At 37.8% G+C, this 24,630-nt stretch overlaps 1 protein-coding gene and 1 long non-coding RNA gene across 3 annotated transcripts in view; one reads left to right on the top strand and one right to left on the bottom strand.

Annotated features, from left to right (window-relative positions):
- LOC140715512 (uncharacterized) overlaps nt 1-17,199 on the bottom strand; it is a 32,958-nt gene extending 15,759 nt beyond the window's left edge. The window contains exons 1-3 of the long non-coding RNA XR_012096144.1: nt 17,134-17,199; nt 14,487-14,538; nt 5,580-5,772 (exon numbers count right to left, since the gene is read on the bottom strand). This is a non-coding gene — a long non-coding RNA (uncharacterized lncRNA). The remainder of the gene's footprint in view (nt 1-5,579; nt 5,773-14,486; nt 14,539-17,133) is intronic.
- rab11fip2 (RAB11 family interacting protein 2 (class I)) overlaps nt 1-23,589 on the top strand; it is a 147,425-nt gene extending 123,836 nt beyond the window's left edge. Inside the window, exon 5 of one of the 2 annotated variants that reach the window (XM_073027852.1) lies at nt 23,232-23,589. In XM_073027852.1, the coding sequence (XP_072883953.1) occupies nt 23,232-23,351 (120 nt within the window). In that variant the 3' untranslated portion in view covers nt 23,352-23,589. Of the gene's footprint in view, nt 1-8,810; nt 13,446-23,231 lie in introns of those variants that run through there. The other variant, XM_073027851.1, reaches the window with a different exon arrangement.
- Nucleotides 23,590-24,630: the final 1,041 nt, after the last annotated feature.

Genomic DNA, 24,630 nt, shown 5'->3' with positions numbered 1-24,630 from the left:
AGATCATTATTATTGCCTCCTCAATCTCTTTAGCTACCTCTTTCAGAACCTTGGGATGTAGTCCATCTGGTCCAGGTGATTTATCTACTTTAAGAACTTCCAGTTTCCCAAACACCTTCTCCTTAGTAATAGCAGCTGCACTTGCTTCTGCCCCCTGACACTCTCAAATTTCCAGCATACTGTTAGTGTCTTCCACGGAGAAGACTGATGCAAAATTCTTATTCAGTATATTATCCAAAATATTATATTTGGTAACGGGACTTAAACTGCCTATCAAAGAATCAGTCAACATAACTATATTGAGAATCTCAGTGAAGCTGTTCAAATGTGTAGCCATTACCCAATTTAAAATATAGTTGCAGGCTGTAATCTTATAAGATTAACTGCAATGAATTGGCAATTGCTGTAAATATTCTGACAACTAGTGTCAAGATCTGACTTATGTCATGTTCTTTCAATTATTTTGGGAACTTTTATTTTTATGTAAAGTGTAAAATAAATTTCCTGTTTAATTACAGTTGTTAAAATATCATGTTTTTATTAAATTTTAATGAAGATGTTTTAATGGCAAGGGGATACTATAAAATTATCTGTACACGGAAGAGTGCCAAGTTGGCTCCACACCATTCTTTCATTTTGCATAGATTCATTTGGTACATAATTCATGTGGTTGTCATTGAAGTTTCAGGATAAATTTGTTTTCTGTTCCCCCTCATTAGGTACCCTTCGTTCTGGGTGTGTGTATAATAATTAGATCTACTGCCATCTCTGAACTAATGCCAGTATCTGTTTCCAAAAAGTGATATTTAAACAGGAGTAGCTGCCAGTTGAGAGTTTTTTGAAAACTCCTTAATACCTAATTAAATACTAAAGGTTAGACAAGGGAGTAAAACAATAGATGTGAAAGTAACTATACCAATATTCCCAGAGTAAAGTTCCTTATTAGAACAGTAATGACAAGATCACTGCTTGCCTTATTTTCCACCCTAACGGACTGATTCAAACTCCTGCAGATACCTGGTTGCATTGTTTGACATGCCTTAAAATAAATAATTTCAATATAACGAGAAAAGCTTTTGCATCATTTCTCAGTTTAATGTTAGATGGTTTTATAGTATGGATTTCCTTACAGCAGTTACAAACAGTACTTTTAGAAATAACTGCAATTACGACATCCAGAAAGAAATCCAATATCCCATTTGGATATATTCAAAGAATGTTTCAGAATTGTAAATTGCATTCCTTTACATTAATTTATCTTCATCTACAGATTATACAAACTTCTTCCAACAGAGTAAGTTGGCAGAAGCAGTATTTTGGACATAATTTTCTGTTCTGAAAGCTTAAGAATGATTTAGTGCCTGAATCAATTTCTGCTATTAGATCATGAGAGAAAGATTTAAAGGGTAAAGATTAGCTTGTATGCAAAAACATCAAGTGAAATACATTGTTTGCTTCAATGACCAACATAGTCACATGATGTGCTTGGAGCAGCCTGTAAGTGTCACCCTGCTTCCAGCGCCCACAAATTATTAACCCTAACTAGAAGGCATAAGAGCGGAATTAGGCACCTCAACCCATCGAGTTTACTCTGCCATTCCATCATGGCTGATTAATTATCCCTTTCCATAAGACCGTAAGAATTAGGAGGAGAATTAGACCATTTGGCCCATTGGTTCTGCTCTTCCATTTCATCATGGCTGGTCCAGTTTTCCTCTCAAACCCATTCATCTGCCTTGTCTCTGTAGCTTTAAACACTTTCCCTAACCAAAAACCTATCAACTTCTGCTTTAAATATGCTCAGTGACTTGAGAGCCATCTGTGGCGATGAATTTCACAGATTCACCACCCTCTGACAAAAGGAATTCTTTCTAATTTCTGTTTTAAATGGATGTCCCTCTATTCTCAGGCTGTGCCCTCTGGTCCTTGATTCTCCCACTACCAGAAACATCCTCTCCATATCCACACCACCTAGACCATCAATATTCGATAGGTTTCAATAAGATTCGCTCTCATTCTTCTAGACCCCAGCGACCACAGACACAGAACCACCAAACGCCCCTCATATGATGAGCCTTTCATTCCTGGAATTATTCTTGTCAACATCCTCTGTACCCTCTGACCAATGTCTTATAAAGCCTTACCATCAAATCCTTGCTCTTATATTCCAGCCATCATGAAATGAAAGCCAACAGCGCATTTGCCTTTTTTACCAGTGACTCAACCTGCAAGTTAACTTTCAGGGAATCCTGCACAAGGGCTCCCAAGTCCCTTGGCAGCTCTGATTTTTGAATTTTCACCCTGTTTAGGGTATAGGCTATGCCTTTATTTCTTCTTCCAAAATGCATGACCATTCACTTTACTGGCACTACATTGCATCTGTCAGTTTTTTGCTTATTCTCCCAATCCGTCCAAGTCTTTCCTGGACTCCCTGTTTCCTCAACAGTACCTGCCCCTCCACCAATCTTTATATCTTCTAAAAACTTGGCCACAAAGCCGTCAATTCTATTATCCAAGCTCTTAACATATAACATGAAATGAAGCGGTCCCAATAGCGATTCCTGCGGAACACCACTTGTCACCGAAAGCCAACCAGAATAGGCCCTCTTTATTCCCAGTCTGCCTCCTGCCAGGCAGCTAACCCTCTATCCATTTTAATTAGTATCTTTCCTGTAATACCATTGGCTCCCACCTTGTTAAGCAGGACACCTTGTCATGGGCCTTCTGAAATTCTAAGTAAACAACATTCACTGACACTCCTTTGTCTATCCTGCCTGTTATTTCCTCAATGAATTCCAACAGATCTACTCTGAAGGGAACCATGCTGAGTTTGGCATACACTTTATAATGTGCCTGAACTTCATTCTTAATGGTGGACTCTTAATATCTTCTCAAACACTGAAGTCAGGTTAACTGACCTACAATTTCCCTTCCTCTGCTTTCCTCCCTTCTTAAAGAATGGAGTGACATTTGCAATTTTCCAGTCCTCCAGAATCATTCCAGAATCTAGAGATTATTACTAATGTATCCACTATTTCTTTAGCTACCTCTTTTAGAACCCTAGGGTGTAGTTCATATGGTCCAGGTGACTTATCTACCTTCAGACCTTTCAACTTCCCAAGCACCTACTTCTAAGTAATGGCAACTACACTCATTTCTGCTCACTGACATTCTCAATTTTCTGGCATACTGCTAGTGTCTTCTACAGTGAAGCCTTATACAAAATATTTATTAAATTCATATGGCATTTTTTATCCCCCATTGCTACCTCTCAAGCATTATTTTCCAGTGGTCCAATATACACTCTCAGTTCTCTTTTACTCTTTATATATATATCTGATAAAAATAAACTTTCAATACCCCCTTTGATATTTTTGGCTAGCTTACCTTCATATTTTATCTTTTCTCTCCTTGTTTTTTAATTGCCTTCTGTTAGTTTTTAAAAGCTTCCCAATCTTTTTTCATACCCTCTCTCTAGCTTTTATGCTGCCTTTGACTTCCCTTGTCACCCACAGTTGCCTCATCCTCCTTTTAGAATCCTTCATTTATGGGATAATCTATCCTGCATCTTTCCAACTGCCCTCAGAAACTTCATCTATTGCTATTGTTCTGTCTTTCCTGCTGGTGTCAACTTTCCAGTCAACTTAGGTGAGCTCCTCTCTGATGCTTCTGTCATTCCCTTTACACATCAATATATACTGATACATCTGATTTTATCTTTGTTCTCTCAAACTGCAAAGGTGAATTCTACCATATTATGATCACTGGAGGAACTCAGCTGGTCAGGCAGCATCTATGGAAATGAATAAGCAATTTACGTTTCAGTCCGAGACCCTTCTTCAGGACTGGCTGACCTGAGTTTCTCCAGCAATTTGTGTGTGTTACAGACCGATATTTTTGTGTTTATATTATGATCACTGTCTCCTAAGGGTTCCTTTACCTTAAGCTCTGTAATCCAATCTGGTTCATTAAGTGATACCCAATCAAGAATTGCTTTTCTCTAGTGGGCTCAATCACAAGCTACTCCAAAAAGGCATTTTGTAGGCATTGCTTTGTAGGATCCCTCTCTTGGGATCCAACGCCAATCTGATTTTTTTCCCAATCTACCTGCATATTGAAATCCCCTATAACTATCATAATATTGTCCTTATTACATACTATTCTATGTCTCTTTGAAATTTGTATCTCACATCCTGGTTACTGTTCGGGGGTCATTTTAACCTTGCAGTTTCTTAACTCTACCCACAAGGATTCTGCATCTTCTGATCCTTTATCAGCTCTTTCTAAGGATTTGATTCAATTTTTCAATAATTGAGCCACCTTACCATAAGACATAGGAGCAGAATCAAGCCATTCAGTCCATCGAGTCTGCTTTGCCATTCCATCATGGCTGATCCCGGATGCCAGTCAACTCCCTACACCTACCTTCTCACCATATCCTTTGATGCCCTGACTGATCAGGAAATGATCAATTTCAGCCTTAAATATACCCACAGACTTGGCCTCCACCACAGTCTGTGGGAGAGCATTGCACTGATTCACTACTCTCTGGCTAAAAAAAAATTCCTTCTTACCTCTGTTCTAAATGGTCATCCCCCTAATTTTGAGGCTGTGACCTCTAGTTCTGGACACCCCCAGCATTGAAAACATCCTCTCCACATTCACTTTATCTGATCTTTCCGATGTTCAGTCGGTTTCAATGAGAACCCCCCTCGCCCCCCCACATTCTTCTAAATGCCAGTGAGTACAGGCCCAAAGCTGTCAAACGCTCCTCATATGTTAACCCCTTCATTCCCAGAATCACCCTTGTGAACCTCCTCTGGACTCTCTCCAATGACAGCATATCCTTTCTGAGATATAGGGCTTAAATCTGTTGAAAATACTCCAAGTGTGTCCTGACTAATGTCTTATAAAGCCTCCGCATTATCTCCTGGTTTTTATATTTTGCTCTCCTTGAAAAGAATGCCAACATTGCATTTGCCACCTTCAGCACAGATTCAACCCATAAATTAACCTTCTGGGAGTCTTACACAAGGACTCCTAATTCCCTCTACACCTCTGCCGTTTGAATATTCTCCCCATTTAGATAATAGTCTGCACTTTTATTCTTTTATTCAAAATGTATTATCATACATTTCCCGTCACTGTATTCTATCTGCCACTCCTTTGCCCATTCTTCCAATTTGTCCAAGTCCTGCTGCAATTGCATTGCTTCCTCAGCATTACTTATCCTTCCACCTATCTTCGTGTCATCTGCAAACTTTGCCACAAACCCATTAATTCCATGATCTAAATCACTGACAAACAAAGTGAAAAGTAACTGTCCTAATAACTGATCCCAAGGAACACCACTAGTACAAGGCAGACCACTTGATTGGTACCCCTTCCACAAGCAACCCATCTCTCCACCAGTTGCAAACAGTTGCAGCAGTGTGTACTATCTACAAGATGAACTGCAACAACACACCAAAGTTCCTAAAGCAGCACCTTCCAGTCCCACGACCACTACCATCTAGAAGGATGAGACAGCAGGTACCTGGGAACACCACCATTTGAAAATCCCCCTCCAAATCACTCACCGTCCTGACTTGGAAGCTTCTCGCCGTTCCTTCATAGTCGCTGGTTCAAAATCATGGAATTCCCTCCCTAAAAGCACTGGGTGTACCTACACCTCAGGGACTGCAATGGCTCAAGAAGGCAGCTCATCACCATCTTCTCGAGGGCTACTAGGATTGGGCAGTAAACGCTGGCTTAGCTGGTGACCCCCGCATCCTGTAAATGAATTTTAAAAATGCTTATTATAATAATTATTATTTCTTTTTTCTTTGTATTTGCACAGTTTGTTGACTTTTGCACATTGCCTGTTTGTCCATCCTGTCTTTAATTGATTGTATTGTGTTTCTTGTATTAACTGTGAATGCCCACAAGAAAATGAACCTCAGGGTTGTATATGGTGACACATACATGTGCTTTGATCAATACAGTCCATCTTTTTTTATACTCTTTCTCTTGTGGTCCTAATCTAAAGTATGCCTTTTTTTTTGGAAAATAGAGTTCCACTAAAAATATTAAGCTTTTAGCCTAGTAATTTATAGAGATATATAGTGTTCATAATGGTATCATCTTTGAGATTTGGAAAAGGTCAGTAAGTCAGTAGCAGAGTGATGAAAGTTGGAGTATGCACAACTGGCTGGAAGTGGAGGAACACGATTGAAAAGGTTAAGAGGCTATGGGAGGTTACAAAGATGGGGAGAAGTTAAGGCTAGGGTGGTTTTAAGCTGTGCCATAATGTGAGGCAGGAAAACTATCATAACCCAGGTGATAATGCCTGCATTATGTCAGGAGGCTTTGTAAAATATTTCTAAACTTGTTTTTGCAAGTTCAGTTCCTGTTAACTTCTAATAATCAATTAGTAATTTATCTCAGGCATCGGTCAGTCAAAATGCAGCAGTTTTAGTTTGATCAGGCTACTGACTGTGGGAGGCCAGTTGTGACAGCTGATGGCTAAAGATCATTATAAATAAATTAGGTTAAGAGAACAAAAAATGCTTTGAGAAAGTATAATCTATTTAGGATGTTGATAAATTTAATTATATGTATACCTCGATTTGAACTTGCTACTCTCTCATTTAATATTTAAAGGAAAATATTTTCCTTTTGATAATTGAATTAGCTATTTTCTTTCTGATTGTCATTTCAGTCTATTGGAAATTATTTAGTAAAAATATAATGGGTGCCTATTTAAATTTTTGCTCATTGAACAATGTCATTCAAAACAGGGGTCATGTAACTTGGTAGTATAAGGCAATATCCTCAAGCTCTACAATTGTAATATGGTGCAGACATGGTCCAGAGTTAGTGACCTGATGGTAGCGAATGAACAAAACATTCCAAAGTTTAATTTTGTATAAAACACTAATGCTATCTAATTGAAAGCATTTAAATCCTAAAATTGCTGCCGAAATTTCTGTTGGTTATGTTCAGCCAAACAGTCCTGTCTGCAGACAACTGCCAGCATTTTCAAGATTCAAGAGTGTTGTCATACTTCGGTATACAAACGTAAAGGAGAACAAAATGATTATTATTCCGGATCCAATGCAGCACCAAAAAAACAATCATAAAGAACACAGTAATAAAAACTAAATCAAAAGCAATCTTACAAAACAGTGTACAGTTGCTGTTATATTCACAGAATGATTGAATGTACATAAAGTGGTGCTAGGTGATGTGTATGTTGTGGTAGTGGGGTGGGTTAATAGGTGGAGGTGTTTTACAACCTGCCAGCTTGCAAGAGGTAACTTTGTGAAGATTTCCTCATTCATGAAAATCCTAAACTTGCTGGCACCAGCTAGCTTTTCCTCACAAAATCCAGCTTGCTGTGGGAGGATACTTTCTCAGGTACCTTAAGGTTTGTAATAAGCTGCCCACATTTCTATATGGAGGAATTAGTCCAATCACACAAGATTGTCCTTCAACGAAGTATTTCGGCATACTGAGCAAAATGGAACTAATTTTGAACCATTCATGATCTAAGAGTGATGGTTAAATACAATTTATAAGTTAATATATTATTTCTCAATAATATTTCTGGTTATTCATTTAAGACCATTGTGCATTCCTCCCCCTCATCTCAGAGTGAAAATGTGGAAGTATTAATCAAGGAGTCACACACTAATTATCAGTACACAGATACAACTAATAAAAAGGACATAGCTAATTATATTTTTGGTTATTAGTTATAAATCTGCCCAAATGTTCAGGTGATTTTGCCAAGTATATTTTACTTACTATTAGTTCAGATAAGAAATATCAGTCTTTATTTTTCATGCCTATTAAATGTAGTTTTGTACAATAAGTTATATAAAAGCATCTGTTTTTAAATATCAAATTATTTCTAATGTTCAATTTGTACATCCAAATAAGGTATTCCTCTTCATGACCGCAGCAGCTGTAAATATGCAATTAAAGCAGAGCTGTTGAATACTCAGCAGGTTAGGCAGAAGCTTCTGAGAAAGAAACAATTAACATATCAGGTTGATGACCTTCCCTGATAGGAAAAGAAAGAAAAGAGATGGGTTTAGTATTGCAGAGAAAGGAGGGGTGAGGCAGGAGTTCTTTTGGTGCCTTGGCTTTTAGATAAACTCCCTTTCCATTGGTTTCCAACAAAATCACTGTTCAAATTCTTTCAGTGTTTGTAGATCTCTGCCTTTTGCGAGGATAATAGTGCTTTTCTTCATGTTTTAAATGATCCGTATATTCAGTTTTGTTTAGGATTTTTTTGTGTGTAGCTAAGTTTACAGCTCTCTTATATGTGCTGTATCAGCCTTATGCTGTGTATGGCCTTTGGTACTGTGTTTTGCACTTTGGCCCTGGAGGAATGCTGTTCCATTTGCCTGTATTCATGTATGGTTGAGAGATAATTAAACTAGAACTTGAATTTAATTAAAGCAACAATCATAAATGAATGAGAAGATTGGTAGCACTGGCTGTTCACTGAGCCTGGAGGCTAGGTCACAAACGTTTCATCACCGGTAGAGATGACATTATCAGGGAGCTGTTGTGTGTTTTTTTTTGCTGAGCACTGATAATGTCACCTTGACTGGTGACAAAACATTTGTGACCTAACCTCCACGCTCAGCAAACAATCCTAAAACAACTGTCATTGAGTGTCAGCCCGAAATACCAACTGTTTATTCCCTTCCATGCTGCCTGACCTGCTGAGTTCCTGCAGCACATTGTGGGTGTTGCTTGAGTCCTTGATATTAGGAAGATAAAAATGTATACAATCTAATATTAGTTTCTGGTTTCAGGATCCCAGCCTCCTAACCACTACATATCGTAATTTATCCTATGATGAACTGATCTATGAACTGATGAAACACAAAGAACTTGTTAAAAGGAAGGACAGCCAAATCCGGGAACTTGAGGATTACATCGATAACCTCCTTGTACGAGTGATGGAGGAAACTCCTAGCATTCTTAGAGTACCATATGAACCATCTAGAAAAGCTGGAAAGCTGTCGAAAAACAAATGATTCAATTAATATTTTGGAATTGATCAAATGTATTTGGTGTCTGTTGAATCATCTCTGAAGACTTGTATAATCTATAAACAGGTAAAGAATTTCTAGAGCAGAGATACTGCAAAGCTTTCTGTAGTGAGTATTGAATGTTTACTTCCAAGCAGAATAGAATCTATAATTCTTGCATTACTTCCCAATTAGACTAACCCTAAACATGAACTTAACTTGAAATTTTTTTTCAAAGTTAGTTCATTCATGTATGGATAAGATATTAATAGGATGTTACAAAGTGAATTCACGGAGTTAGATTGATCACGGAAGAGCCTTGGTTCTGCATCACTCTCACAAGCTGATCTCACAGATGTATTTTTGTATTATCTAACAGGAATGTAGCACCAATAGAATGATATAGAATCGGAAATGAAGATGGTCACATTGTAAATTACATTTAAATGGTTGCAGTTCTGATTGCATACCTCAGAAGGGTCTTGCATTCATTTTGAAGAATGTTCGTGCTTCCTGTTACATTATGAAAGCCATTCTCTTACTTGAATCTTGTGAAGCGAAATGTCAATACACCATTTGATGCCAAAATTTATCCTTTAATACTTGCCTATTACTTGATTATATATTGTGTGTCTGTGTGCTCTGGGAAAGGGTCTTATTCATTCATTTTGTGAAGCAAAATAAATTTAGTGTTCTTTATATTGCAAAAATTGTGAGGGTTAATTTGAATGTATTTGAGCAAGATGTCAGTATATTGAACAGTGTCAAACTAATCACTTTGTTTTTCTCAATTATCTATTGTATTTGAATCTTCCAGTTCTTCTAGAACAAAATACTTTTTTGAAGCTTGTTTTCATACACATTTCCACATGTATTTGCCTAATACTGCATTGCAAATCCAGTTTCTTTCTACATTCATTTTGTTGTCCAATTTATCTTGCTCTAATGAAAGTGTACTGTAAAATACAATGAGCATTCTTTTTGCAAAACATTTATTGAATACAGAGAATAGGCCCTTTCAGCTCCGGGAACTGCACCACCCAGCAACCCCCATTTTAACCCAGCCTAATCATAGGGCAATTTACAATGACCAAACAGCACACCTTTGCAACATGGGAGGAAACAGCAGTACCTGAAGGAACTCCACGCAGTCATGGGGAAAACATCCTTGAAGTTGACCCGGATTGCTGGTACTGTAAAGTTCTAACCACTACACTCCCATGCCTCTCCAAAATATGAACAAAACTTAAAACATTGGTTGCATGATGAGATATTGGTGAAAGGTAGTTTGGCTATATAAAGATGACAGTAGAACACTATGATGAGATTCCAGTGAAAGATAGTTTGCTATATAATGGTGACAAGAGAACACTATGATGAAGGAAGGCTGCAAACCACCACGCTGTCCTTTCATTTCCTATCAACGAATATCGCCATCTTATCTTGTACAGAGTTCACAGTTCAGTCAATTCCAGCCCTAAGTACTACTACATTTTTATACTGTAGTACAGAGCTTGCACAATAAATGGATCCTTCAGTATTTCAGAAAGAATGCCAACTCTGAGGAATGATACTATAAAATTTACAAACACTGTTACATGCATTTATGTAAAGGACACAACTTTGGTGTTTTGAGTAAAAGTTGTGCATTTCATGCCAAATATACACTTGGATTTTGTGTGCATTTAAAATAAGCCATAGTCCAAAGTAACATTTTGGAAGTAAGGCAACTATGCCTATTTGGAGCATGTGCCTAGAAATTGATGTCACTTAGCGTAGTAAGCATCTTCAGATATGGGGTGTGTGTTACACATGAAAGTGACCAGCCCTAGTGTTCCTCTAGAATCATTAATTGAGAACTACAATTATAGAGGCTTTTCAGTAATGGTGAAGTATAACATACCCCAATTATTTGTCCACCTGCTCCGGACCTCGATTTCTTGTAGCTTCTTTCTTTGGATAAGATGGATGCTTTTTTTTTTAATTTTTACAAAATACATTTATCTTTGTAAATGTTGGGTGCCAATATTGCTTTTGCACTTTTTGTAAATGAAATTTTGCAACAAAATATTTAAATGGTGCACTTGCTTTTTTTTAAATGTTTTACAGAAATGCCACCTTTAAGTTGTCTTATTCTTTAACTCTTTAAGGTGCTTGTTAGATAACTAATAATTTAGAAGCAAACCAGTTACAAGTATGTAGGACAGGTGAATTTTTTTATTAAACCTTTGTAAATGCAACATACAGAGAAAACTGAGTTGCAAAAGGTATGTGAATTTGTGCATGTTAATAAGGTGCACATTTAATGAGAACAATGCTTGCTTGAACTCTATGACAACTGCCAATTACAGAGCTGAAGGAGTCAGCATTCTATTTGTAGTGGGAGTTCACAGTGCAGTACAATTCCAGCTTGGGGTATTTAATCTTTACACAAAGACATTTGAAAATGGGTCCTTCAATGGTGTGATTGTTTTCTTAGTCTTTATGTAATAATGCCAGTTCTTGAGGATAATGTAATATTATTCAGTTTTTAGTTTATATTGATTTGTATGAAGACCACAGTAATTATACTACACACTGGGGCTTGACCACATTTCAATTACACTTTGACTCGTAGAAATGTTGCATGCAATTTCACAATTGAAAAGTGAATGTACTTCTGGGCCATTGTTTGTAATCTTCTGTTGTGCCAATATATTTTACTTGGCACATTTTTACTTTTTCATGATGAGGTTGTTAATTGACTCCAAATACCATTTTTGTACTCCTAGTTAAAACATTGTGATGGAAAGTGTTCCTGTCTTATCACTGCCTTTACTCGCTCTTTATTAGTTTGTGAAATAGTAAACAAACCAATTGAGATCCTTTACAAAGGAATTGTATTGTGTAACTGGAACAGGTATATGCATTGGTGCTAGGAAATTTTGCATATTTATGCTTCATAATGAGTAAGTATAAGCTTTTTCACTTCAGCATCTTAATCAAACCACAAGGCAGTTGACTTACCTCACTGGTTAGCTGTTGTGGGAAATTTGAACATTTTGTAAATAACCTAACATACAAACCCAAACCTGTATAGGCTACAAGCTACTTCAGAGTTGAGGACTTAATAACTAAAGTTGCAAGTTCACCAAAGTACTCATCACTACCAATAAATTGTACAAATGGGGCAAATATCAAAATAGATTAAATGTCTTGAGAGAACCAAGGAAGGCAGCTGAATCTTTCAGTTTTAAGTTGATACTCAAAAGTACAGTATACTTGAACATTGCTAGGTTTCTTTCTGTTCTGTTGACTTCTTGGGCAAATAGTTTGCTGCTAAACAATTTAGTCCAGTACTCTAGCTGGTACTCTCACTGAGTAGACATCATTACTCTTTGGTGAAGAATGTAAATTGCTGTAGCTGAAATGCCTTCATTGACTTCAGAATTAACACTGATTTGTACCAGAGTCTTCTGAGGAAAGTTGGCAAAGCTAATTTGCCTGTAAAGTTCTAAAACTTCTCTAACTTAACTCTTCATATTTGATTCTTGTATCCATTCTGGTACTAGCTTTGCCCTGTGACCTGGTTGTTCAGAATTTATTCCCACTTCCAAGTCACGGCACATATTTATGCACAAATCGTGCACGGGGTTTTCTGTAAACTTTTAAGAATGAGTTAATAATATTTTGATACAAAGACAGTAGAACATAATAAACATGAATGTGGCTTTATTCCATTTTATTTAAAAATATTCTAATCTATTTATCATCATCCAAAAAGTATACTGCATGGACATCCATGCTGCTTTAAGTTTAGTGCTGCACAGTAATATAATGGACAATTTCCACAGTGAAAATTGAATTTAGCATACTATGATCAGAGGTTTCTACACATAGCAATGTATTATGCAAGGTTTTCGTTTGATGCTTTTAAATGCATTAGGCATGACCTGCAAGAAGTTTTTTTAAAATGAAAATTTACATATCTTCCTGCCAAATTGTATGAATCAAAAGCATTTTAAGTAAAATGATTCATTTAGCTTGCTTGTACAGTACTTATGACATATTAAAAAACTAGAAATTTAAGTCAGTATGTTTGTGTTTTATATGAAATGAGTATTCCATATTTGGTATTGTAAATAACCTAAAAGTGGCTGCGTGTGGCTTGATGTAGCATGCATTTTATTATTAAAGGATGTTTATAAATGGCTTTCAATTTGATTGCATGTTTAAAAAAATACAATCGGTTAAAGATTTCTGATGGTATTAATCTATTAATGGTTTGATTGCATTTACAATGCAAGTTGTGGCAAAGCATATCTTTCATAATGCATTAAATTCCTCAATATGTTCTGCATTTCTGTACCAACTCATAACTTATCATTGCTAGAAACCAAATACTGCATGTTTCATGTGTTCAATAAAGTCGATCAAATATAATATGCAATGTTGTCCCTGTTTTATCAGGAGAGTAACATGTTTAAAGGATAAATTGAATTCATTTGATGCTTGCATTAAGAATCTTGTAAGGCCATGAAGAAACATTTTAAAAAGATTATTAAGGCAATGCTATAATGTTCAACTTTTGAGTAACTTTTTAAAAACACATTTAAGGTGCATATCAAACCTTAAAAGGAATTGCAGATTGTAATGTGCATCAAAATAATACATAAATTTGCAATATTTGTAAATGTAACCACTTTTACTAATTTGATTGCAGTTTAGGAGAATTATTCCATTCAAGAGCAATAGAAACAAATATTCGCATTTAAAATCTTTATAGCATAGAACTGTGTGTAATATCTTTTAGCTAGCTCTGAGTTTGTCTTCACTTAAAATTGCTTTCAATATAGTTTTGAGACATTATTGAACAGTGATCTTTTTTATTATCTTTTATAGAATAAAACCTATGAAGACCAAATTATGTGGAAGACCAATGATAATTGATCACCATGGTAGCATTGTGATTAATACAATGCTGTTTCAGCTCAGGACATTCCAAGTTCAATTCTGGCGCTGTTCTGTAAGCAGTCTCTATATAACCTCCCCAAAGGATGCGTGGGTTTTCCCCCGGGAACTCCAGTTTCCTCCCACAGTCCATAGACATAACGGGTAGGTTAACTGGTAAATTGTCCCATAATTAGGTTAGAGTCAGTCAGATCTGTGGAGTTGCTGAGCAGCGTGGCTTGAAGGACCAGAAGTGTCTTCTCCACGCTTTATCACTAAAATAAATTACGCATAGTCCTCAAAGTTTGTAAAGATACCAGTAAATACACAATAAATGCAATATATTTTTTATTAAATGGACAATATAATTTCCAAATCTAAGCATACTCTTATGATAATCCAACACATTTAGCTAATGGTGCTATAAAATACTGTGCTAATTTACTGATTAAGTTATTATTAAATGACATTTTTCAATCATCTCTCGTATGTACTGAATTAATTACACAAAGAAAAGATTTGACAAACCTGGATCTCCTTTTCTTTTAATAGATGCTTCAGATGCGACCAAGTTGGGGATCTTTTAGAATCATGAAAAATTTTGATATGCAGTGCACAGGTATTTTCCATTGATGATGGAAAGGCAAAATTAAACACCGTAAACAAAATGTAGGCCCTGGGAAATCAAGAACTGGTGATTGAGCATTCAGAATACCTGGTAATTTTGGCAAATTTTCACAATTGCACTAATTTGGCCCACTGAAATAAAGAGAACCATGCACATACAAAATGTCCATTTATCTATATAGCATTCAATGTTAGTAATGACAAATGAGAATCATTTTTTGTTGGAGGTTTCAGTAAGTAGTACACTATTTCTAGCTTCTAGGTGCCTCATCAATTGTATTTATAATTCCCTCGATACAATAACTTGAGAAAATCATTTGTAAATCAGTTATTTTGATACAATTACTTTGCTTTTCATTAATTGAGATGCAAATTGGAGATGCTCAATCTGAAACCTAATGGCCCCCAGTATCCCCCTGGCCACCTCTCAGCATATCACAGCTAGTCCTTTATTCTCTGCCACTTTAAATTATTTATTTAGTGATACAGCCCGGAGTAAGCCCTTCACGCCACACCACCCCAACAATCCCTAACAAACCTGATTGAACCCTAACCTAACCACAGGACAGTTTACAATGGCTAGTTAGTTAAACTATCCGGTATGTCTTTGGACTATGGGAGGAAACCAGAGTACCCAGGGAAAACCCACACATTCTGCAGGGAGGACATACAGAGACATCTTACAGAATGGTGCCAAATTATATATTATATGGTATTAGGTGATTTTATTTTGTAATTGTATTGTCTAAACATTGAAAATCAGTACAGTGTTGGGGAGAAAAACAATACAATTTTAAATTAGTTTAAAATTATGCTTCAGACATGCAAATTTAGCCCCATTCAGCTTGAAAGTTTGCAAATTCCAGCATGTTTCTGTGATCTTGTATGCTGTCTCTCAAATAGAATACCTAGTACAAATAAGTCTTGCTACTGAAGCTAGACTTTAGAGAATGTTTCTAGTCAGTATGCTCCTTTGCAATTCTGAGGATACTCTTTTTATTATGCTTTTCATTTGGCCATAAGGATACCAAAAAACATCTTTTTTAAAAAAATGTCATTTTTATAGTCACTAAAACCATATGATATATCCATAATGAGCCTTTGTTTCTGTGTTTTGATTTATTTTGAATTTAAATATTTTCACAATCACGGTGCTCAAAATTAGAATAAACCCTTTTTACACTTTTTTAATTAAATAATACCTTTTTTAAAAAAATGCTTAATTGTATTAATATGGGACAAGTTTCATGATTGGTTTTGCAGTGGAATCATTCACTTCAGTGCTGAGGAGATTACACTTTTTCTCCACGTCAACTCTGCAGATATTTTTCATGTTTTGTGAGAACACCCATGCCAAGGGTTCTTAATGTCCATTGAATTTAAATATAATGTGGAGTGGGATTTGTAATGACATTTTGAATTATATCTGCACAAGGTGATTCCAAATTCCAGTTCTAATCTATTGGACAGTAATGAACCTGCTGTTTGGTTTTCTTACAGTACAAAATGTTTGATCACCCATTCCCCTGCATGAGTTTCTAAACACTAGCACACTCTGTTCCTTTAATACTGAGATTATTATTCCCAGACTACCAAGATTGGCTGCAGATTCTTCTATTTTGAATTAATTATTGCAAGTGGTGTTTGAAAGAAAAAAATCTAAACTGCAAAAAGAGCAATTCCATTGGAAATAAACCAACTGTATTAATTTGGTCACGTTTTATTAAATCCATAGTTTGACTGCAAGAAATAAACTGCATTGCTAATATAGTGTTTAATTTAGGTTTACATTAATTGATATTCATGTAAAACAAGGTGAGGCCTTAAATTAGAACACTCAAACGATTGATGATACTAGACAGCTGGCTTTATAAAACAATTTTAACAAATTACTCAGTACTTTGTTCTTTGCTCAGGTTATTTGCTAATAGTTACGTTACATTCATTACAGGGATGAAAGTTTAATATGCTTGTGTATATCCTCTTCCAAAGTGGATTTAATGTAAATCTGATAAAGGGAACATGTTAAGTTTATTTTAAAGGTTTTATACAACGGTTGATTTCTCATTCCTAGAATAACGGAGAGTTAGCTGGTTATTTATTTAATATATAAAATCGTGAGTAATGTGCGCTGACGGTTTTTTTGTCTCTTATGTTGGCATTTAAAAGTGTCCATTAATCTTCAGTAAAGGTAGAACCCATGTCACCTAGTGAAGGTTAATAGAAGTTGTACTTTTACTGTCACACACGATCCAAACAAACCAAATTGTTTATTATTACTGTTGAATTTGTAGATATGTATAAGCAATCCATGAATGTAAGATTAAAAGCAAATTACTAACGTCGTAACGTTTCATAAACCCCATCTCCGTTTATCTGAATCCCCTACACCCTTCCACTGAGTACAGAAGCGGCTCTCACCTGCTAAAGGTTTTAGTGGCTCCGCGCCTTATCGGCTGGTTTCCTTACTGACTTCAGCGGGTTCAATGTTTTAAACAAAACACTATGAATAGGAAAAAGTTTAATAAATTAATGATAATCCACTTACCTTTGGGTGGATTTTCTTGCGTTTTTTTTATCCATTTACCTACTGCTAGAACATATGGCTCCTTGGAGACCTGAGAAAAGAGAAAAAAATACTGCATGCAATTTGTAACATCATCATCAAAGTGGTGTCATTGAAAGAAAAATGGTGCAACTTAATCCCATTCCCAACAAAGAGGATCTTCGCACGGCGACACCTGAAATGTCTATAAACATGCCGTTGTTTAGAGGTCGGGTGGTAAACGCGTGTCACTTAAATAGAAGCGTGCTGTCTGTAATGAAATGAAATTAGCCTAATCTGGTGGTTAATAAAAGCGGATCGATATCCGCTGTCACTTGCAGGTGGGTGATCATTTGAAACGCTTGGAGGGGGGGAGTTTAGCAGATGGAATAAAGGTGTTTCATGTAGAAAGCGAGCAGGAGGAGCAGATGCCTCGGAGCCCCCAGCAGCAGCAGCAGCAGCCAGCTGCTCCTTCCATTCGAGTCCACGCGTTGGACATGGGCTCCCATCTTTTGCAAAACACTTTGTTTAAAAAAAAGTAAACTAATCTTGATTGCCATGGAAATTGAAAATGCCCAAAGTAATCAGATGTCAGACGTGGCACGCGTGAGGCTCATGTCTCTGCCATTGTCTCCGTTCTTACCTGACACGCGTCTGAAAAGAATCTGACAATAAACAGGTGATAACAGAGGCAACACAAGGCGAGAAACTTTGGCTCCCCAACTGTTCACAGATCGCTCTCGCCGTATATCTTCTAGATTTGCACGGGCGTGTGCTGCTTTTAAATATTAAAATAAATCTTTCCAGGGCGTTGCAGCCTCAAACTTTCACGACTTTCTGATAACTTTTTCAAAGTACCATTGTGAAATAACATCTTGGCTCAACTGAATCAGGAATGCTCCCAGAAGAAATAAATTCACCTATTTGGCGAAGTTCACTTTATCCGTACGACAGCAGGGACCCATTCTTCCCTTTACTCCTTCCCAAAGCTTAACGGACCACTTTTAGAAAGTTATGTGCCTGCTTCAAATTTTTAAAAATGATAATGTTCGCTCTGAAGTTTACATGAACAATCAGTGCAGTTAACTGGCGGCGGTTGTTGGGATTTGCCGGAGGCTCTGAGGTGGCTAATGGATCTCTGTATGCCGTTTAAACAGCGGCAAGTGTCTGGTTGCAACAGATGCGCCTATTTTAATGTAAACCCACACTGGGGCACAAGAACAAAATGGGATCTCTTTTCATTGGAAGCGTGCTGCTTCTTGCTCGTCTTTTGTCTGCTGGACACAACAGCAGGTTGAACTCGATATATTTTGAAGTAACGGGTGGTGACATTGGTGTCGGCACCGTCAAGAAATGAAAGAACTGGAACACTTAAAATCAACTGCGCTCAAAAAGTATAAAATCGCCGCGACAACTACAGCTTGTTGAAACAATAATAATCAAGACGCGAGGGGAGATTACCACAAGAACTGTGGTTTTCTCAATCAGTCGGGATTTTTTTCTTTAATTGGTCATTGGATCGTAGTGTAATGATGCTTTAAAATGTCAAAGTCCCAAGTAATATCAAAGTATGTATATGTAACCATGTACTAACTACCTTGAGACTCATTTTCTTGCAGACATTTACAGGAAAATGTAATGGTGAAGGTGAAAACACTGGGTTAAGAGTTTCTTTCTCATTGAATGGTACAACTCAGGAGGCCGTTTGGTCTCTTGTGGCCATAGTGAGCTTTCCGATTAGTCCTCTCTCCTCTCTGACACCTCCAGTCCCTTGATAGCAATGAATTCCAAATCACAAATCGTTATGAAAAATTGCATATCCCTGGAACGGTCTGATCGTGATGTTGCCTCTGTTTATTTCGGCTAATAATAAAGGAATAATAATTTCTGCCAATACAGTGGAGAGAAAGTTGTCTATAGTGGTAGAGTCTAGGACCTGAAGGCATAGCCTCAGAATAGGGACTTCCCTTTACAGCAGAGATTAGAAGAAATTTCTATATCCAGAGGGTAGTGAATCTGTGGAACTCATTGCCACGGACGGCTTTGAAACCCAAGTCATTGAGTATATTGAAAGTGAGGTTGACAGGTTCTTGATTAGTCAGGACGTCAAAGGTTGTGGGGTGAAGGATAATAAATCAGCCACAATGGACTGTCAAAGCACAAGTGATGCGCCAATGGCCTAATTCTGTACCTATTTCTTGTGGTCTTTAATTTTAAGTGCAACTCCAAGAAGGCAAATGCAATGTTGGCATTTATTTCAAGAGGAATAGAATATAAAAGCAAAGAGATAATGCTGAGCCTTTATAAAACACTAGTCAGACCACACTTGGAGTAGCATCAACAGTTTTGGGCCCCATATCTTAGAAAGGCTGTGTCATGTAACACCATGGTCCTGAAAAACGTTGTCTCATTTTTACTATGTACTGTACCAGCAGTTCTGGTTGAAATGACAATAAAAGTGACGACTTGACTTGTCATTGGGGAGAGTCCAGAGGAGGCTCGCGAGGATTATTCTGGGAATAAAAGGGTTAACTTGAAGAGCATTTGGAAGCTTTGAGCCTGTACTCACTGGAATTTAGAAAAATGCGGGAGGACCTCATTGAAACCTACCGCACGTTGAAAGGTTAGACAGGATGGATGTGACGAGGATACTTACTATGGTGGGATATCCAGAACTAGAGAACACGAAGTTGAGGGGTGACCTTTTAGAACAGAGATGAGGATTTTTTTTAGCCAGGGGGTAGTGAATCTATGGAACGCTCTGCCACAGATTGTGGTGAAGGCCAAGTCTGTGGGTATATTTAAGGTGGACGATCGTTTCCTGATTGGTCAGGGCATCAAAAGATATGGTGAGAAGGCAGGTGTATGGGGTTGAATGGGATCCAGGATCAGCCATGATGGAATGGCAGAGTGTACTTGATGGGCTGAATGGCCTAATTCTGCACCTAGTTCTTATGGTCACTATCAAATATTGTCTAAACCTGGAGCTATAAGAGACTGCAGATGCTACACTCTGAATCAGCAAACAATCTGCAGGAGGTCAAAGCAGTTGAAAGAAAAATACTTTTTAATCATTGCCTTCCTTCCACAGATGCTATGAATCTACGAATGCTTATCTTCTCTCTAAGGAGAAACAACCCCAGTTCTCAACATAATTGGAATGTCTCTTCCCTGATATTCCTATAAATCTTCCTCTTCCTTCACACACCCAGCAAGCCTGACTTCCAGTCTTGACATTCCAACTTCAGTGTCATGTGATAGATTAAATCATGTTTGTACATCCTCCAATCTTCCTGCTTTTTGCTTGTTCATGTGGACCTTACTTACATGATGTTTCAATCATGCACACACAATGCAATTTGTAACATTGGTCATTTTGAGCTCCCTGTTGTGAACCAATTCAACTCTTGACCTATTCTCACAATGCCCTGGCTATCCTTGGATTCCTCCACTGTCAGGGTGAGGCTAATCACCAATTAGAGCTGAGGTTCCCAACCTGGGGTTCAGAGACCCCTTGCTTAATGGTATTAGTCCATGGCATAAAGAAGGTTGGGAACCCCTGAACTAGAGGAACAGCACCTCATCTTCCAACTGTGCAATCCACAGCCCACCAGTATGAACATTGAATTTTCCAATTGCAGATTAAGCACATCTCCTCTGTGCTTTACTTAATCCTTTTGATCCACCCAGTCATGTTGCACATATCCTTCTTTACAGCCCCCAGGCCCAATTACTCATTATCTGTGCTCTCTCCCACCTGGTTCCATCCATCACCCACATACTCAACCCATTTGGTCACTTATCCCCTCCTCTTCACCCACTGTTCCCAGATGCTCAACATCCATCCCTTATTTGGTTCAACTTATTGGCTTACTTTCTGTTTCATTTGTTTCCAAAATCTACAGACTTTTGTTGACTCTGCTAATCAACCTACCAACCTCGGTTGCAATTTCAACTCCTCTTGAGTTCGTCTGCCGGAACTGTTTCTCACCCGGGTCCACTTATGGTTTGCTAGCTGTGGCAACACTTATCCCCCTGCTCTCTTTATATTGTTCATCTCTTTACACTCTCAATTCTGAAGCAGGGTCTCAACCCCTAAACATTGATTTTTTCTTACCCACCATGGATGCTGCCCGATCTTCTGAGTTCCTCCAGCAGCTTGTGTTTTTTTAATATATAAAATCACTCCAGATTCCAGCATCTGCAGCTTCTCATGTCTCCAGTTTGTAACATTGCCCAAACTCCCATTTTTCCTTTTATTAACCAGTTTGCAACTCTTTGTAATTTTTGGCACTGCCTTTCTTTCCAACTGCTGACTTTTAAAATAGTTTTAGTGTGTTTATACTGTCGTCTTTATTTTGATGTGAAGTGGTTTCAGCTGTGCTTCAAAGGAAGAGTGCAAATGTGCAGAAAGGGTGATTTTGGTAAAATCCTCTGAAATCATTTAACAAACATTGAATGTTATAGCAGGAGCTGGAGGTGGTTATATTAGAGCCTCTGTGAATGAGGAAAGGTGAGCCAAGTGGCCTTTCTCGCCTGTAATTATATCAACACATAAGAAATGATAGTAAATTATAGTTGAACTCACACCTGACTCCCGAATGCACTGAAAACAAATTTTCTGAGACCATGCATGAAGTCTGTGTACTATGTATTTGATATAATGTAGCCCTGAGCAATTTAGTGTGCCTCCTTCCAAGTTTTGTGGAATGTGATACTCAGGACCCCCGCAAAGAATGAAGCCCTATGTATTCACACAGAGGAAGGAGAATTTTTACTTATACAACAGAATACTGGTTAGTGTAACACTTCACATTGCGAGTAATCGATAGATGAGGGTTCAATTCCCTCCCGTCTCTATGTTCTCAGAACAATCGCATGGGTTTCTTCCAGGTGCTCTGGTTTCCTGCCACATTCCAAAGACGTACTCGTTAGTGTTAGTAAGTTGTGGACATGCCATGTTGGTGCCAGAAACATGGCAATGCTTGCAGACAGTCCCCAGCACATCCTCAGACTGCGATGGTCATTGACAGATGATACATTTTACTGTTTGTTTCAGTGTACATGTGACAAACCTTTCACAGTGTCCTGAAGTACTTTACAATATTCTTGAAATAAGTTGATCTTTTATTTTTGCAGTCCATAGGGATCAAGGGTTACTGACTTCTTCTCTGATCTTGTGAGTACACTGGGAGAACCTCCAGACTCTTCCAAAAAAAACTGTCGTGTGCAGAGCAATTAGTGCGGAGTTTGTAAGGTGGTCCACTCCATCCTCTGTTCATGCAAGGCCTTTGTATGTAGCAAATTGGTCTCAGTGCTTTCAATATCATCCCAAATACATCCCTACCATCCAGGACATCTTCAAAAGGCAGAGGCTCAAAAGGTGGCATTCATCATTAAGGACCCTCAACATCCAGGACATGTCCTCTTCTCATTACTATCTACACTCAATGTTTTAGGAACAGCTTCTTCACTTCTACAACTACCTCAGAGCTCCTTTTTTTGCAGTATTTATTGCAACATACAGTAATTTATGCCTGTGCTGTACTGCTGCCACAAAACAAGAAACTTCATGACTAATGTCAGTGACATTAAACCTGATTCTAATTCTGAAATGCTCCTTCCTTACATGGAGCAGAGATGGACCAGAAATTCCAAACGAGATGGCCAATAATTTGCTCACAGCATTCCCCACTAAAAGCAATGTGATAATGACCAGAAATCTGTCTTAATAATAGAAAAGACCAGAACATAAAAACAAACTCTGCTCTGGCAGAAGAACGCAGTTTGGAATTTACAAAATAGTTCAGATCCCATTGACTACACTTGCAGTCTGTCACCATTGGGACAATAACACTATTTAATTGTAGCAAGAGACTGCAATTACTTTAACCTGAAGAAGTGTTTAACATTTTTATTTAATCTTCATAACGTAAATTAAAATTGTTACAAATATATTTGTAATTGGCTTTGAAGTAACATTAAGCGAGTAATTTCCTGAAACCTTGTTTATTGAGAATTGATGTTCCTTCCCGAGCCTTGAGGCACATCGGGCAGCAACTTTGCTATTTCTTTAGAATTTTTTCTTTCTTTTTTTATAGATGAGGCCAAGTTGCTCGCTCAACATTCAACCCATCACGGATGGAAAGTGTGCAAGGAGCCAGTCTGATTTGAACCCTGGACCATTCGCATCGAAGTCCAGTGTGGATGCCCCTACATAACCAGCTGACTAATCTTGAGAATCATATGAGCATAATTTTCTCTAGACACTGCATCATAACAAGCATCAGTTAAATGTTTGTAATATTTTGCAGGAGTTGCAATTTTCCCATGGTACTTGGAAAATAAATTGTAAGGCTTGAATGTAACCAAGAGTAGACATTGCTGTGCAAAATTTCAGCAGAAAAAAAATGGTTTAACATACAGCAGTCTTTGTTCAGTGTTCCTGTATCTGTCACACCTCTGATATTGTATTTGATTATAAAGTGTGCAATTGATTTGGCTCAGATTTCATTCATGTGATAAATCTCAACTGTGGATAGAAATGGAATGCACCAATCAAGAGAAGGAACCTAAATTTCCAGTGAAGGGCTGATTAAAAACAGCTGTAGCACTTTTATTTAATTGTGTGCATCTGAGTTGGAGGGTAGGATTTCCCAATTTTTCAAGTTTCAGCAATCTGAATAAAGTTTGAACATAGTCGTTGTCAATTCAAGCCAGCTTGCATAGCTTAAACAAGAGAATCATGTCAGCAACAGGTGGAGAAAATCATGTTGGTGTTGACCAGGACTTGGTGGAAAACATTGCACTGCACAGGAGAGGAGAGGCGCCATGATTTTGAGATGTTTCTCTAGAACACTTGGCCAATACAGTACAGTTCCTTTATCCACAGGGGAGCAAAGAGATCTCCAGACAAATGTTATGAGATGCACATGAGAAGAAACTGTTCTCAAATTGGTACCAGGAGTCAAATTCCAAGAATCTGGATGTACTGTGGCAAGCTCAATAACATTTCCAATAGTGGGAGCTTGAGTGAGCAACAGCAGACAAGTTTTTACATATGCCATATACAATAAGGTACGCCCTTTAGCTGATAATGAATGCACCATATTGACTTAAGTCCGCCATAGATGGTCCCAAACCTGGCCTTGTAACCTTGTAAGTTGGGGTGAGGGGAGGATTGGGTATAGGGCTAGCAACCCCATCCCGTAAAATCCCAGAGCTACAGAAATGCCAACAGAAGCTCCAGAGATCTCATCCCTGGTAGAGGAAGCGTTTTCAATGGGTTACACCTTGAAAGACTGAATGACTGGCTCAGGACAGAGGACTGCAAGCTGCTGTCAACACGCTAAGCCCTAGTAAGGGTGATGGCTTAAGAAGAATATCTACAACTTCGATTTCTTCTTCTAGTAAGTTTTCCCTTCCCCTTTCCCTCCCATTTCCCCACACTGGATTCTTACCTCTTCTGCCCTACCCATCACCTCCCCCAGTGGCCCCCCT

The sequence above is a fragment of the Hemitrygon akajei genome, chromosome 23, assembly GCF_048418815.1.
Source record: "Hemitrygon akajei chromosome 23, sHemAka1.3, whole genome shotgun sequence".
In the NCBI taxonomy this organism is placed as follows: Eukaryota; Metazoa; Chordata; class Chondrichthyes; order Myliobatiformes; family Dasyatidae; genus Hemitrygon; species Hemitrygon akajei.
Note: the sequence above shows the minus strand (reverse complement) of the source record. Positions and strands in the feature narration are given on the sequence as shown.